The sequence below is a fragment of the Ailuropoda melanoleuca genome, chromosome 10 (genome assembly GCF_002007445.2).
Source record: "Ailuropoda melanoleuca isolate Jingjing chromosome 10, ASM200744v2, whole genome shotgun sequence".
Classification (NCBI taxonomy): Eukaryota; Metazoa; Chordata; class Mammalia; order Carnivora; family Ursidae; genus Ailuropoda; species Ailuropoda melanoleuca.
In genome coordinates this window covers 3,502,724-3,516,670 of record NC_048227.1, presented here as the reverse complement: position 1 = coordinate 3,516,670, position 13,947 = coordinate 3,502,724, and the positions used below count along the sequence as shown (strand labels likewise).

Sequence of the window (13,947 nt, the reverse complement as noted above, 5' to 3'; positions counted from 1 at the left end):
CGCTGGATGCGTCCCTCTGCGCCCCTGGCTTCTGAGGAGATGGCCGGGCGAGGCCCACTTACTTGTGCTGCTTCATCAGGGTGCACTCGCCCCCCTCCTGGGGGTCCAGGTTGTACATGTACAAGTACCCGTCAGAAGCTCCCACCAGCAGCCGAGGAATCTTCTGAATTCTAGCAAGAAAAAAAAGGAGCCACATTCTAGGACCGCAACTCGCAGACAACGATCTCCTTATACCAGCAGCCTTGCCTTTGGCACAGCGGGGAAGAAGCCCCTCACCCCCACCCATATGAGCACAGAGCTAGTTCCGCGCGCCCGACGTACTAGCTACGGGTCAGGAGAAAGATCGCACCCGCTGTGCTGCTTGGGGCCGCAGCATCGAGGCCTAGGGGGACTTCGTGTAAATAAACACCGAAGCCCACAGGAGAACAGGTGCACATGAAATCAGTCTCACGGCTTCTCTATGACTAAGGGTAGGTATTTTCGTAAGTTTTTTCACCTGAGTTATTAGCTGCACAAAAAGGATGTAAAATAACATTTCTAAGATTCACGGAATCACAGAGGTGTACCATCACAGGATTTTCCAGACCGTACTTTCCTGCACGGCTGTACTTCGGACAATCCCACGAGGCTCGCGAGCCCCCATGTGTGTTGAGGCCGTACTCCAGAGCGACACCGACAGCCCCCACCTATGTTAACCAGTCGGTTCTGCAGGCCCCAAAGGGTTAAATACTGGCGACGTCCTACAGTTCTGACTGACGGTGTTTTTTCACTGCCGTTATAAACACCCCAACGAGCAGGGGAAGACTTTTTGGACGAGAACACCGCAGACGGATCATTCGAGTCTAGTAACGGTCAAGAGGCACGGGCGGGGGGGCGTTCCCTCCACCTCCACCAAATCAAGGGCCTAAGTCTGTGGGTCGTTCCTGAACCAGGAGAAACCCAGCCGGCCCCCAGCACCACCGTCTCTGGGGCTCTGCGACCAGGCTCCCCACTGGATGGACACCGGCAAATGGGAGAGAGGCAACCCCGTCCTTACTCACGTGGCCAGGGAGCAGATGTTCTTGTGGCCACAGAAAGGCAGGCGGACTGTGGCAAAGGCTCTGCCCTGGTTGAACATTTCTGTTACTTGGGAGGGCAAGTAGCTGGTGGAAGCCATAAGCACCTTCCCGAAGTACCCGGTCCAGGTGGTGGGCTCCTCCTGAGGTCTAGGGGAGGAACCGTCATCAGTTGTGTAACGGGGGACCCTTCACCAGAACGACCAGGTCCCTCCCACTCACAGGAGCAAGTATCAGCCCTGAAACTTGAAGAGGACTTCCCCGTACCGCAGGGAAAAGGGGTGCCGAGAATGAGAGCCGGGGAGCACTGGAGGCGCGTCTTCCGGGAAGGGTCCGAGGAGGCCCGTGAGGGTTGCTCCTGGGTGCTCTCCCAAGGAGGGCAGATGCTCAGCACCCCCCCCCCCCCCCCACTCTGCAGCAAATGTGAGGACGTACAGGGCCAAATTCATGATCCACCCCTCCCCGTCCCAGATCTTTTGAATAGGAAGTCTCCAAACACCTTATAAGTACAATCTCAAATTGTTCCCCGAGCCCGTTTCTGTTGTTGTTCATTTCGCATATATTAAGTCATCTTAAATGTTCCTCTGAGTAAGACAGCAAACCAACAATACCCATCCTAGTCGGCCTTGTTAAAATTTAAGAAAAGAACCAGCCCTTCACCTTGCACATCCCTCACATAATTTCAATCAACTGCTTTAAAAACGGAAGCTGCCTGTGGGCAGCCCGGAGCCAGCACTCACTCCGAGGGGGCTACTACCCTTAAGTGCTTCTGTGGGTCTGGGCAGAGCAACGAGTGGACAGGTGCACGGACCCCAGGATGTCCACCCTCACCGCCCACCCCCGCCCCCGGCTTCATTTTCCAGGGAAGGCCATTTCCCTGCCGAGCCCGGATCTGGCGACGCTGACTGTAGGGCCAGCTCCAAGGTCTTTACAGGTAAAAAGGACTAAAGGCAGGACAGAGACTGTGCTGCTGTTCTCATCCAGTCAGTGGAGAAGGGCCTTTTGTTTTTTAAAACAAATGTGTCTTTGCAACTCACTTTTCTTTCACAGTCTCGAGTTTGAAGATGTGCACAGTCTCAGTGTTGCTGGACGCGGAGAGGAACATGCTGTCCATGCTGAAGGCCAAGGAGCAGATGCTCACACACCTAGGGGCGAGCGGAAAGGGGCCGGGGTTACGCGGTCGCCCACAAACCCTGGTGCCGGCAATTAGCAGCCTTTCTCCGGGGACTTTAAAAGTCAGAGAAGTTCCCGGAATAGGCATACTTGAGTCTACTGGTATCTTTCTTATTCCTCTCCAGACATCTTTTCTTTTCCTTTGTTTTTTAAAGATTTCATTTATTTGAGAGTGAGAGAGAGAGAGCAGGGAGAAGGGGCAGTGGGAGAGGGAGAAGCAGGCTCCCCTCTGAGCAGAGAGCCCAACATGGGGCTTGATCCCAGGACCCTGAGATCATGACCTGAGCCAAAGACAGATGCCTAACCAACTGAGTCACCCAGGCGCCCCTCCAGACATCTCTTCAAAAATTTTTCTGAAGAAAGGAAAATGTTTTAAAAGTAATGCCAAGTTAAAAGCAATTCTTTAATATTTTCTTAGCCAATTTTCTTTGAAATTCCAAATAACAAGGGGAATCAGGGCTTCATTAAACCATTTTTGGCCAAATTAGGCTGGATTTACAGCACTAAAGGCAGTAACATGAAAGAAAGCAAACTGACAACCCTGAAAACTTTCAACATTCTAAGACTCTACAGTTGATCTTAAAAATCACTGTAAAAATCCCAAAGCCCCCAATAAACGTGCATCTCCTCACAGCCCTAAAGGACAAGGCACGTTTTGCCCTGAGTGCTTGTACAGAGCTCGGGATAAATCAGGGACGGCGCTCACAGTGAAGTGTGAGTGCGGACGGTAAAGGTGCTGCGCGTGGGCGAGCCAGAGGCGCCCGGGGTGGGGGGGTGTTTCCGCGAGAGGGTAGGGAGGGGCTCCCCGAGGCACACTCGACTCCGACGTCAACGGCTCAGGAGTCGGCCCGGTCATGGCTGTGACACCAGCACAGGAGACCCCGTGCAGAGAGATCACTCCTTGGCGGAACCCCTGTTCAGTGTGGCTGGAGCTGGGAGCGACAGGGAAGACAGAGCTGAAAAAGCAGGGTGCAGGAGGCCAGGCTTAAAGACCAGGGCCGAGCGGTCTGGAGTTAGCCCTACCGGTGGGGGGTGGGCCCTGAAGGCTCCACACAGGGGTGTGCTCTGATTGTGCAGACACCCCCAAAGAGCAACCAGGGCCACGGTCTGAAGAACGGACCAAGGTGGCCAACAGCAGAGACAAGGCGCAGGAGAGGTCAGACAGTGGCGATCCAAACCGGGCAGGCAGGGATGCCGGGGAGATGGGGGTCGGTGGGACTGACCCGGGGCACCGACACTCCTGCTACCTGACTGGAAGGAAGGAAGGAACCAGTGTGGAGCCCCTCTGATTCAGCTGCTCGGTCAACGACAGTGGCAGGGGAGCGACGATGGGCAGACGGGGGCACATTCTGGCTGGTCACTGGAGAGCCAGCATCAGGAAAGAGCTCAGGAGAGCAGCCCGGGCTACACATACAGGTGACGAGTCACCAGCACACAGACAAGACGGTGTAGGGGCCTGTGGGACTGCACGGAACAGGAGAGAGACTCCAGGCAGAAGATACAGGAAGAGGAAATACGGGAGCAGCAAAAGACGACAAGTCCAGAATGGGGTAGTCTACGGAACACCACAGAAACAAGGAAAGAAACACAGGAGGCAGTGATGGGGAAGGGCTGGGGCATTTGGAGACAGGACCCTAAAGCACGCATGTGCTGTCTGTGGGAAGGACCCCGAGGATGAGAGGGAGTGGTGACACGGTGCCAGGTCCCCAGAGGTGGGGGCGGTTCTGGAACACTTCCTGGCCCAGTTCCCGCCCTGAGGTGGGTACTCTCAGCTGCCCCTTGGGAATGGGGACCAGACCCCTCAAGCCAGTCCTGTGGCAGGGGATCCAGGCCTCAACAGGATGGATGTTCCTTCCTCCCGAGCAGGCATCAAGGAAGAGAGGGCTAAGTACAGACCCGGCAAGTGTGCAGATGGACAGGGACGTTAAGTGGTGACGGACTGGAGGGGGAGCTGGTGCAGGTCTTCAGGGTAGAGGAGTGGGACAGGAGCATGCTGGCCAGGTCAGGGAGTCACTGGCCTGCCACCTCGGAGCAGGCGGAGGAAGCCACGCGGCCCCACAGGGCCTGCTCAGGCCACTTCTTCTCGTTTAGTGGGACCACAAAGGAAAACCAGTCTGTTTCATAGAGCGTCCCTTTACCCCTCAGGAGGACTCCAAAGCCTCCCCCGACATCCAGCTGGGTTGAAAGCACTTATGCATTTAAATGGGGGTTCCCAGGGCTGCTTTACGTCTCCACTTGTTGACCCAGAGAAAACAGAACTGAAGCCCTGAACGCCAGCTCCAGATCAATTCCATATCTTACCTCTTTTTTTTTTTTTTTTAAAGATTTTTATTTATTTATTTGACAGAGATAGAGACAGCCAGCAAGAGAGGGAACACAAGCAGGGGGAGTGGGAGAGGAAGAAGCAGGCTCATAGCGGAGGAGCCTGATGCGGGGCTCGATCCCATAACGCTAGGATCACGCCCTGAGCCGAAGGCAGACGCCCAACCGCTGTGCCACCCAGGCGCCCCCATATCTTACCTCTTAACTCCTCTCCGGAACTCAAAGAGTTTTTGTCCCTCTGGAATGGAGAATACCCTAATCACGGTCCCCTGTGACAGGTGGAAAAGGAGAGAAAAAAGGATTTTAACTGAGGAAACCCAGCCTGTGTCTCCTTCCCGTCAGACCCTGGAGGAAACGCGAGGGGCCCCCGCACGTCCTCTGTGCACCAGCGGCAAGGCACACCGTTCCGGCTTCCACCGCCTACTGCACGTTTCCTCTTTTCTATAGATAGAGCCGCCCTGGCTCACTGCTTCTCCCAAACACCAATAGCCGTGACGTCACGTGTGCAACAGCGCCAGTTCTCCTAAGTCATGTGACATTTCACCTCACACACACGACCCCTTGACACGCGGACTGCTCGTCGAGAGGCACCACCTAACCCAGCTGTCTGGCAGGTCCCTGGTCATCGGCATCCTTTCTTGTACTTCAGGCTGAGTTACTGATCAGGGGAGCTTCGGGACCAGACAAAGGGGTCCAGCAGTGCGCAGTGAGCTGCTGCCCTTCCCGGTGCGGAGGTGAGGTGCGCGGGAACCGCTAGAGTCCCTTCCTCCCCCAAAGTAACAGGGCCTTTGTGGATGGAGAGCCAGGACGTGGGCATCTGGGGCAGTAAGTCAGAGGGAACAGCCAAGAAAGTGAACACAAATGGGACTTTCAACAATGAAATGCTAAAAGACCACTAGCAAGCCACAGTAATAAAACAGCACAACAAAGAGAATCCTAGAACAAAATGGAAAACCTGGAAACAGGGAGTATTTCAAATTCGTGNAAGATACAGGAAGAGGAAATACGGGAGCAGCAAAAGACGACAAGTCCAGAATGGGGTGGTCTACGGAACACCACAGAAACAAGGAAAGAAACACAGGAGGCAGTGATGGGGAAGGGCTGGGGCATTTGGAGACAGGACCCTAAAGCACGCATGTGCTGTCTGTGGGAAGGACCCCGAGGATGAGAGGGAGTGGTGACACGGTGCCAGGTCCCCAGAGGTGGGGGCGGTTCTGGAACACTTCCTGGCCCAGTTCCCGCCCTGAGGTGGGTACTCTCAGCTGCCCCTTGGGAATGGGGACCAGACCCCTCAAGCCAGTCCTGTGGCAGGGGATCCAGGCCTCAACAGGATGGATGTTCCTTCCTCCCGAGCAGGCATCAAGGAAGAGAGGGCTAAGTACAGACCCGGCAAGTGTGCAGATGGACAGGGACGTTAAGTGGTGACGGACTGGAGGGGGAGCTGGTGCAGGTCTTCAGGGTAGAGGAGTGGGACAGGAGCATGCTGGCCAGGTCAGGGAGTCACTGGCCTGCCACCTCGGAGCAGGCGGAGGAAGCCACGCGGCCCCACAGGGCCTGCTCAGGCCACTTCTTCTCGTTTAGTGGGACCACAAAGGAAAACCAGTCTGTTTCATAGAGCGTCCCTTTACCCCTCAGGAGGACTCCAAAGCCTCCCCCGACATCCAGCTGGGTTGAAAGCACTTATGCATTTAAATGGGGGTTCCCAGGGCTGCTTTACGTCTCCACTTGTTGACCCAGAGAAAACAGAACTGAAGCCCTGAACGCCAGCTCCAGATCAATTCCATATCTTACCTCTTTTTTTTTTTTTTTTAAAGATTTTTATTTATTTATTTGACAGAGATAGAGACAGCCAGCAAGAGAGGGAACACAAGCAGGGGGAGTGGGAGAGGAAGAAGCAGGCTCATAGCGGAGGAGCCTGATGCGGGGCTCGATCCCATAACGCTAGGATCACGCCCTGAGCCGAAGGCAGACGCCCAACCGCTGTGCCACCCAGGCGCCCCCATATCTTACCTCTTAACTCCTCTCCGGAACTCAAAGAGTTTTTGTCCCTCTGGAATGGAGAATACCCTAATCACGGTCCCCTGTGACAGGTGGAAAAGGAGAGAAAAAAGGATTTTAACTGAGGAAACCCAGCCTGTGTCTCCTTCCCGTCAGACCCTGGAGGAAACGCGAGGGGCCCCCGCACGTCCTCTGTGCACCAGCGGCAAGGCACACCGTTCCGGCTTCCACCGCCTACTGCACGTTTCCTCTTTTCTATAGATAGAGCCGCCCTGGCTCACTGCTTCTCCCAAACACCAATAGCCGTGACGTCACGTGTGCAACAGCGCCAGTTCTCCTAAGTCATGTGACATTTCACCTCACACACACGACCCCTTGACACGCGGACTGCTCGTCGAGAGGCACCACCTAACCCAGCTGTCTGGCAGGTCCCTGGTCATCGGCATCCTTTCTTGTACTTCAGGCTGAGTTACTGATCAGAGGAGCTTCGGGACCAGACAAAGGGGTCCAGCAGTGCGCAGTGAGCTGCTGCCCTTCCCGGTGCGGAGGTGAGGTGCGCGGGAACCGCTAGAGTCCCTTCCTCCCCCAAAGTAACAGGGCCTTTGTGGATGGAGAGCCAGGACGTGGGCATCTGGGGCAGTAAGTCAGAGGGAACAGCCAAGAAAGTGAACACAAATGGGACTTTCAACAATGAAATGCTAAAAGACCACTAGCAAGCCACAGTAATAAAACAGCACAACAAAGAGAATCCTAGAACAAAATGGAAAACCTGGAAACAGGGAGTATTTCAAATTCGTGGGGCAGGAAGAACGACTCAACTAGACTCAACGTGTAACCTGACACCATACACATCTTGGAAGGTTCAAACTGTTTAGTATAAAAATTGTTAATAACTAATCTGATGTGTTTATAAATAGTAAAAATAAACAAACTATTTACAACCTAATTATGGAACACCAGGAACACTTTCCTTTTCTTTAAAACGTTACTTAAAAGGGGCGCTTGGGTGGCTCAGTCCCTTAAGTGTTCAACTCTTGATTTCGGCTCCGGTTGTGATTTCAGGGTTGTGGGACAGAGTCCAGAGTCCAGCTCCGTGCTCAGCTGGGAGTCTGCTGCAGACTCTCTCTCCCCCACCCCCAACCCCTCGCCTGCGTGGGGGCACACACACATTCTCTCTCTTTTGCTAAATCTTTAAAATAAAATGTTTTTTAAAGGCAATGATTCTCTCTGGATAAAAGGATATCAAATGAATTTGCAATCCTTGAGAATTGGAAGGGTAAAAACAGCGCAATCACATACGAAAGTAACCACAGCAAAGGTTTGATCCTTTAGACTCTCAATTTTCTTATTTAGAGATTTTTGTAATGCATTACAGTGCATGATACTAACTGGCAGAGGGCTGTTGGTCCCAGCCTGATTGCGCTCCCCGAAAGCAGGATTAAGCAAGCACCTAGGGATGGCCCCAGCACCCAGCAGGATGGGGGAGGCCACCAGGGGGTTAAAATCAAATCAAAAGATTGTTCTTCAAGGCCCAGGAAAAAAAAATGTTCTATTTTTAATGGCCTTGAGATTCCACAAAGTGCTTTAGGGAGCTCCCAGGACTTAATGAGAACTATGGAGATGAAACTATTAACCAAGGGGGCCACTTCAGTAGAAAAGGACAGGGCAACAGTGTCATCGGCCAGTGGTGTTTAAAAGCAAAGTCAGGCTGGGAGTCCAAGCATCTGTCGCCGCCCAACGTGATGACTCTGAGCAAATTATTTAACGTCTCTGAGCCCTTGGTATGAAATGAGAAAGTGTTTACCTTGCTGAGGGGGTGGAATGGGGTCATGAATGTAAAGGACCTGTATTCCCGAGGACTAAGCGATCCACAGACGGCAGTACCATTCTTATGAGAGTCAAGCACAGAGACCCAGGCAGGAAAGTTCGGGTGAGCGGACTCTTCTCAGATCTTGTGTGGTTGGCTGGGCCAAGGGGAGAGGCAACTACTTTAGGTTTTTAGCGAGAAAGCATCAAAGCAAAACAAGACAAGTGAAAAGCTGGTACTGGTTACAGAGAGGAGGAATAAGCCAGAACAAACGGGATCGTCAAGAGCCAAGGCCAGAGAACGGGAATTATGGAGACGAGAGGGCCGCAAAGGAACAAGGTGTAGCAGCCACACTAGGAAGAGCGCGAGGACCCTTTGCTGTCATGGAAGCTGGAGGGAAGGCCAAAGTCACTCTATCCTATGTGGAGAGAACTTTAAAAAGACCACATCCTTTTAACCCAGAAAGTCTGTCCATTGGACTCTCTTTCTTTTTTGGAGGGCGGGGGGCGCGGAGGGGTAGAGGGAGAGAGAATCCTAAGCAGGCTCCTCACCCAGTGTGGAGCCCAATACGGAGCTCGATCTCATGACCCTGAGATCGTGACCTGAGCTGAAATCAAGTGTCAGATGCTTCACTGACTGAGCCACCTCGGCGCCCAGTCACTGGAAGCTCTAAAGTGAATAAAGATCCACAGAAAAAGATTTATATGTAAGAATTATCTATATTCTTTTTTTTTTTTTAAAGATTGTATTTATTTATTCGACAGAGATAGAAACAGCCAGCGAGAGAGGGAACACAAGCAGGGGGAGAGGGAGAGGAAGAAGCAGGCTCATAGCAGAGGAGCCTGACGTGGGGCTCGATCCCACAACGCCGGGATCACGCCCTGAGCCGAAGTCAGACACTTAACCGCTGCGCCACCCAGGCGCCCCAGAATTATCTATATTCTTAATCATCTATGTTCCAAATGTTATTATATTATTGCAACCTAACTATCAGGAACAATATAAACGTCCCCAAAGGGCAACGTTCAAGTAAACCGTGACTGAATATTGTACAGCCATTAGAAATGGTTTTTAACTTAGGGAGATCTAATTCATGCAGAGTGAAAGAGAATGGTAAGTTACCCGTACGGTATGATCACAATTTTGTTAAATAACGAAAAAGAAGGAAAGGAAATATACTGAAATGTGTTCAGAGCCGCCCTGGCCAGAATTATGTCCGCGGCCCAGCACACGCTAACGTGTCACCGAGAAGCTTGCTGGGGGCAGAGTTGTGATCTGTGCTTCTCTGGCAGCCGGTCGGCACAGACACTTGTTTGGTACCTTGACTGTGTGAGCAGCAGGGTGCCAACCCCCCGGAAGAGTCTCCTACCGGCCAAGGCAGACGCACCTTCTCCGAGGCAGTGGCGAGCTTGGTGCCACTGGAGTCAAACGCCAGCGCCGCCAAAGGACTGTCGTGAGCCGGGATCATGTTCGCAGCTCTCTGAAAGGCAAACCCACCGTGACATGGCCGCCACGCAGCGAGACCACACCCCACGCCGCCAATCGTCACCCGGCTGCAGTGCCTAGTGGCTGCAACCAAAACCCCATACTGGTCAACACGAGAACCACATGCACTGGAATTACTGGGGGAGGGGCCCAAGGAAATGCTGCTCGAAACCCTCCAGAAAGCAGAGCACTTGTCCGTGAAGTCTTTAGATCTCTCGCCATTCCCCCAAATAGCCACACGGCCAGAAGCTCAGTGCCGGGGGAGCAAGGGCAGAAATCTGCAGGCAGAGGTCACCCAGACCCTGCCGAGCCAAGGAAAGGTGGACGCCCATGGGGCCACGGTGCTCGTTGCACAGAGCAGGGACACTGGCGAGAGGGACCCCGGTACAAAAGGAGCCTCACCAAGTTCATGGTGTCGAAGACCTGCACCTCTCCAATGGTGGCACTGCCTGGGTACGCCAAGTAGCCATTGTCGTTGTGTATGGACAGTGCACACAAGCCTGTGGTAACACACGGAGGCAAACACGGACAGTAAGGCCCAGAGGGGTTCCTGTCTAGTTGCTACCCGCAAGTTAGCATCCACCTAACAGAGACCGAAGAAAGCAAAGGGGCTCAGACACAGCCATGGGAGTTGCTGTGCCGGTGGTTTGAGTGCCACCCCCCAAACCAGCTCCGCAGGTGACAGCAGGACTATGAAAACAGACAGAAGGCCGTTGGTGGGAAGTGATCAGCAGCCTCAGAATTGGAGGCTGACGAAACCCATGATTTATGTGGTCTGGTCTGGTGGTAGCTTGCTTGGTTTAAGATCAATACTTTCAATAGCTCACTATCCCAGCGGAACCTACAAAGAGAAAATAGCTACTCTTTAAGAGCCAGAATCAGAAAAGTGGACTTTCTTCCCACCGTGAGCTTACCTGCAGGGTTCGGGGGGGTCTCCCGGATCGTGTGCAGGACTTTCATGTCCCGGATGTTGTGTATATACAGAGACTCCTCCAGGCACACTATTAGCCTCTAGGAAAGAGAGAAGACACAGAAAACCAAAGTCAAGAGTCCGGAACACCACGCGGACTGTACACGTGCGGCATGGCGGATGCTGGCTGTGACCAGCAGCTTTCCTGCAGCGCCTCCCCTACCAACTCAGGAGTGTCCACAGCCAGCCACGCTTGGTCCCCTTTCCGCCAACTATACCAGGACCTCAAACCATGCGACTGAATGCACTATTGCAGAAATTGGAAAACTATAGTTAAGAAAGGTATGGTTTGTGTTTTCGGTTTGTTTTTGTTTGACTCACCCCTCCCCTCATGCAAATCAGAGCAAGCGCCTTGGACAGGTCTGTAAACGTCGGCTGCTTTCAAAAACCCATGTTGAATGAGGCATGGCAAGACGAAACTAAAAGCCTGGGGTTTCCGAAGTCTCAAAGCTCATGCTGCACTCACGCTATGTGTAGGCGTCTGAGTCCACACTCCACTTTAGAGAGGATGCACGCACCGAGGGATGGCTGACGCAAGAAGACAACTTGGCAGGCACACAGCGCCATGTCAGTTGGTGCGTGAGTATACACGTGTATGCTTTAAGTTTAAAAAACGTTCAACATGTTACGTCTTTTAATTTCCTACTGTAACCACGTCCTTTGGTTTGCAGACCAAGCCCAGCAGGCCTCCACCGCAACCCCCCCGCCTGGTCAGCACACTGCGGACCCCCTCGCCCTGTAGTGACGTGCGTTCCGCATCCAGCAACTGCATCAGCTTTCCCTGCGTGGAATACATGGTTGTCACAGGGAAGCCGAAGGGGCTTAGGGGCGGTGCTGCATTCTGCGGGGAAGCAAAAGCCACGAGGTGCTCTCATGAAATAACTAAAGCGCTAGCCACCAAGTCCATACTCTGCGCCAGACGTTCTTGTGAGTGTGGGGAAGAGAAAACAAAAAAAGGAGTAATTCCTTCATCTTAAAAGTAACAGTTTAAAAGAGAAATAAGAAGAAAACAGGAAAAAAGATGCTTTTTAAAAGGAACACCTATAAAAGGGAAAGGTGGTGAATAAACCATGACGCGTGAGGAAACAAGTGTACAGAGAAACGCTATGGCTTGCGCCTCGATGGGTGAGGAAAAGGTGACCTGGTGGAGAGGACGGGATGGCGTGCTGTGAGCGACCTGCCAAGAGAACAGAGCTGAGTTGGGGAGGGGGCGTGGGGGGAGCCGGTGTGGGGCCGAGGGCGGGGGACCAGGGCTGCCCGCCTTCCTAGACCATTGCGGGCAACGGCAATGGCAGCAACGGCCAAGAGCCCCCCGGACAGTGAGACACGGACAGAGCCCTTGGCAGGCTGGGTCGGGTGTCACTCACCTGCCTGTTCAGCTTCACAGCCAGTATGGTATTCGAGTAGCTGTAGTTGCAGATCTCGGTGCCTTTCTTAAAATGGCAAACTTTTAGCTTCCTAGGAGCTTTGAGGCTAACGATGGCCACTAAGCTGCTTGAAAACAGTCTTTCTACAATGCACACATCTTCAGTATCAGCTGAAAGGAGGAAAAAAACGCGTATGTATTCATGTCAACAGGTACAATCTGCTCACACACACAAATGCACTTCGAAGTAGACACGCGCGTCCAGCAGAGCACAACGGGATTACACAGTGGCTGTCTGGTGAGGGGACCGGGCTGTGTGGACGGTCCCAGAACACAGCAGAGTGTGCAGGTCAGCTTGGGGGCAGACAGACTGGGGCTACACACCGCTTATGAGCCGCGGCCAGACTGCTCTCCGGGGCTCCCTGCTCCCCCTCCTCGTTCCTCTCTCACATCATCCTGATCACCGGGTGGTTCCTTATACACACCCTGGAGTGTGAGCTCCATGAGGACAGAGGCCTCGTATCCCTGCTGGCACCTGCGGTCCTGGCCCTTCCCCCCCCCCCGGGTACCTGACAAATCACGGGCCCCGGATAATCTCTACAAGTCTCGATCTTTCTACGGCTTGCCTTCCTCGTATGTAAAATGGGGATCACAGCTCCTTTAGGTGACTATTAGGAGGGGTTGCCGATACCAGCCTGTAGCGCTCCCACCCGTTACCTCCCTGCTCCCCACTTCAAGTGGGGACATCCCCTACTCATAACGGCGAGTTAAAAACGAGTGCACACAGCACATTGCACAGAAAGTAACAGACACAAAAGACCCTCCGTACGTGTTACCTTACACCCACCCATGTCCAGTAAGTGCCCACATGTCCCCGATCTTTATTTCTGCCCTTGTTTAGTAGCAAATACCTGGTAAGCTCAGATCTAGAAGCAAAGAGAAGACTGGATTGTAGAAAAAATACAGCGGCAACAATGCACGTGACTTCCGCACGTGGCCTGTCTCTTTCTGTGCCACTGAGGTCCACCTGTGTGGATGTCTCAAGCACATATCCATCCACCAATCCAACAACGACCCGAGACTGCACCCTGTCTCTCTGCACCGCAGCGGGGCACAGAACAGAGACGACCAGACAGGACCAGCCCAGGGGACCTGGAAGTGCTGACTATCTGAAGCCTCAGCAACGTTTCCACCATAAAGCAGATGTCCTCATGTGAAAACTCGTACGAAAGACAAAATACAAAGTTACTCGAAAGGATTCCTTCCCGTTAGGCTCTGTTGCTGGATTTAAATAGTGTAACAAAGACACGCTTAAGTTAGTTTAGAAACCCAACTACCAGAGAAAATGAAAGAAGCAGCTCCAAGGGACCTTCTCTTAAGACAAAACTATCTCTAGAGGTGTCTGAGCGGCTCAGTCAGTTGAGCACTTGACTCTTGGCTCAGGGCAGGATCTCAGGGTCGTGGGATCAAGCCCTGTATCAGGTTCTATGCTCAGTGAGGAGTCTGCTTGAGATTCTCTCTCTCCCTCTGCCCCACCCCCCGCTTGCTCTCTAAAATAAATAAATAAATAAATCTTTAAAAAGGAGAGAGACTATTTCTAGGAAAATGCCTGGTATCAGTCATTTCAATATAGAGGTGACGGCCTAATGTGCTCAGCACAACTAGGTACTCACATAGTGGGTGGTGGCCAAAGTCATGTATGTACCAAGTGACATAATGCAGGCCTGTGGGAAAACTATAGGATTTTGCTGTTCCTTAGAATGGAATCAAG

At 52.8% G+C, this 13,947-nt stretch overlaps 1 protein-coding gene across 5 annotated transcripts in view; it reads right to left on the bottom strand.

Moving 5' to 3' along the window:
* Positions 1 to 13,947, bottom strand: part of WIPI2 (WD repeat domain, phosphoinositide interacting 2) — a 40,443-nt gene that overhangs the window by 5,597 nt on the left and 20,899 nt on the right. For 4 of the 5 annotated variants that reach the window (XM_034669755.1, XM_034669752.1, XM_034669754.1 and 1 more), the window contains 8 exons: positions 12,178 to 12,347; positions 10,755 to 10,851; positions 10,243 to 10,340; positions 9,743 to 9,835; positions 6,561 to 6,631; positions 2,093 to 2,200; positions 1,041 to 1,205; positions 63 to 170 (listed from right to left, as the gene is read on the bottom strand). In XM_034669755.1, the coding sequence (XP_034525646.1) occupies positions 63 to 170; positions 1,041 to 1,205; positions 2,093 to 2,200; positions 6,561 to 6,631; positions 9,743 to 9,835; positions 10,243 to 10,340; positions 10,755 to 10,851; positions 12,178 to 12,347 (910 nt within the window). Of the gene's footprint in view, positions 1 to 62; positions 171 to 1,040; positions 1,206 to 2,092; positions 2,201 to 4,748; positions 4,820 to 6,560; positions 6,632 to 9,742; positions 9,836 to 10,242; positions 10,341 to 10,754; positions 10,852 to 12,177; positions 12,348 to 13,947 lie in introns of all 5 variants that reach the window. The other variant, XM_034669753.1, reaches the window with a different exon arrangement.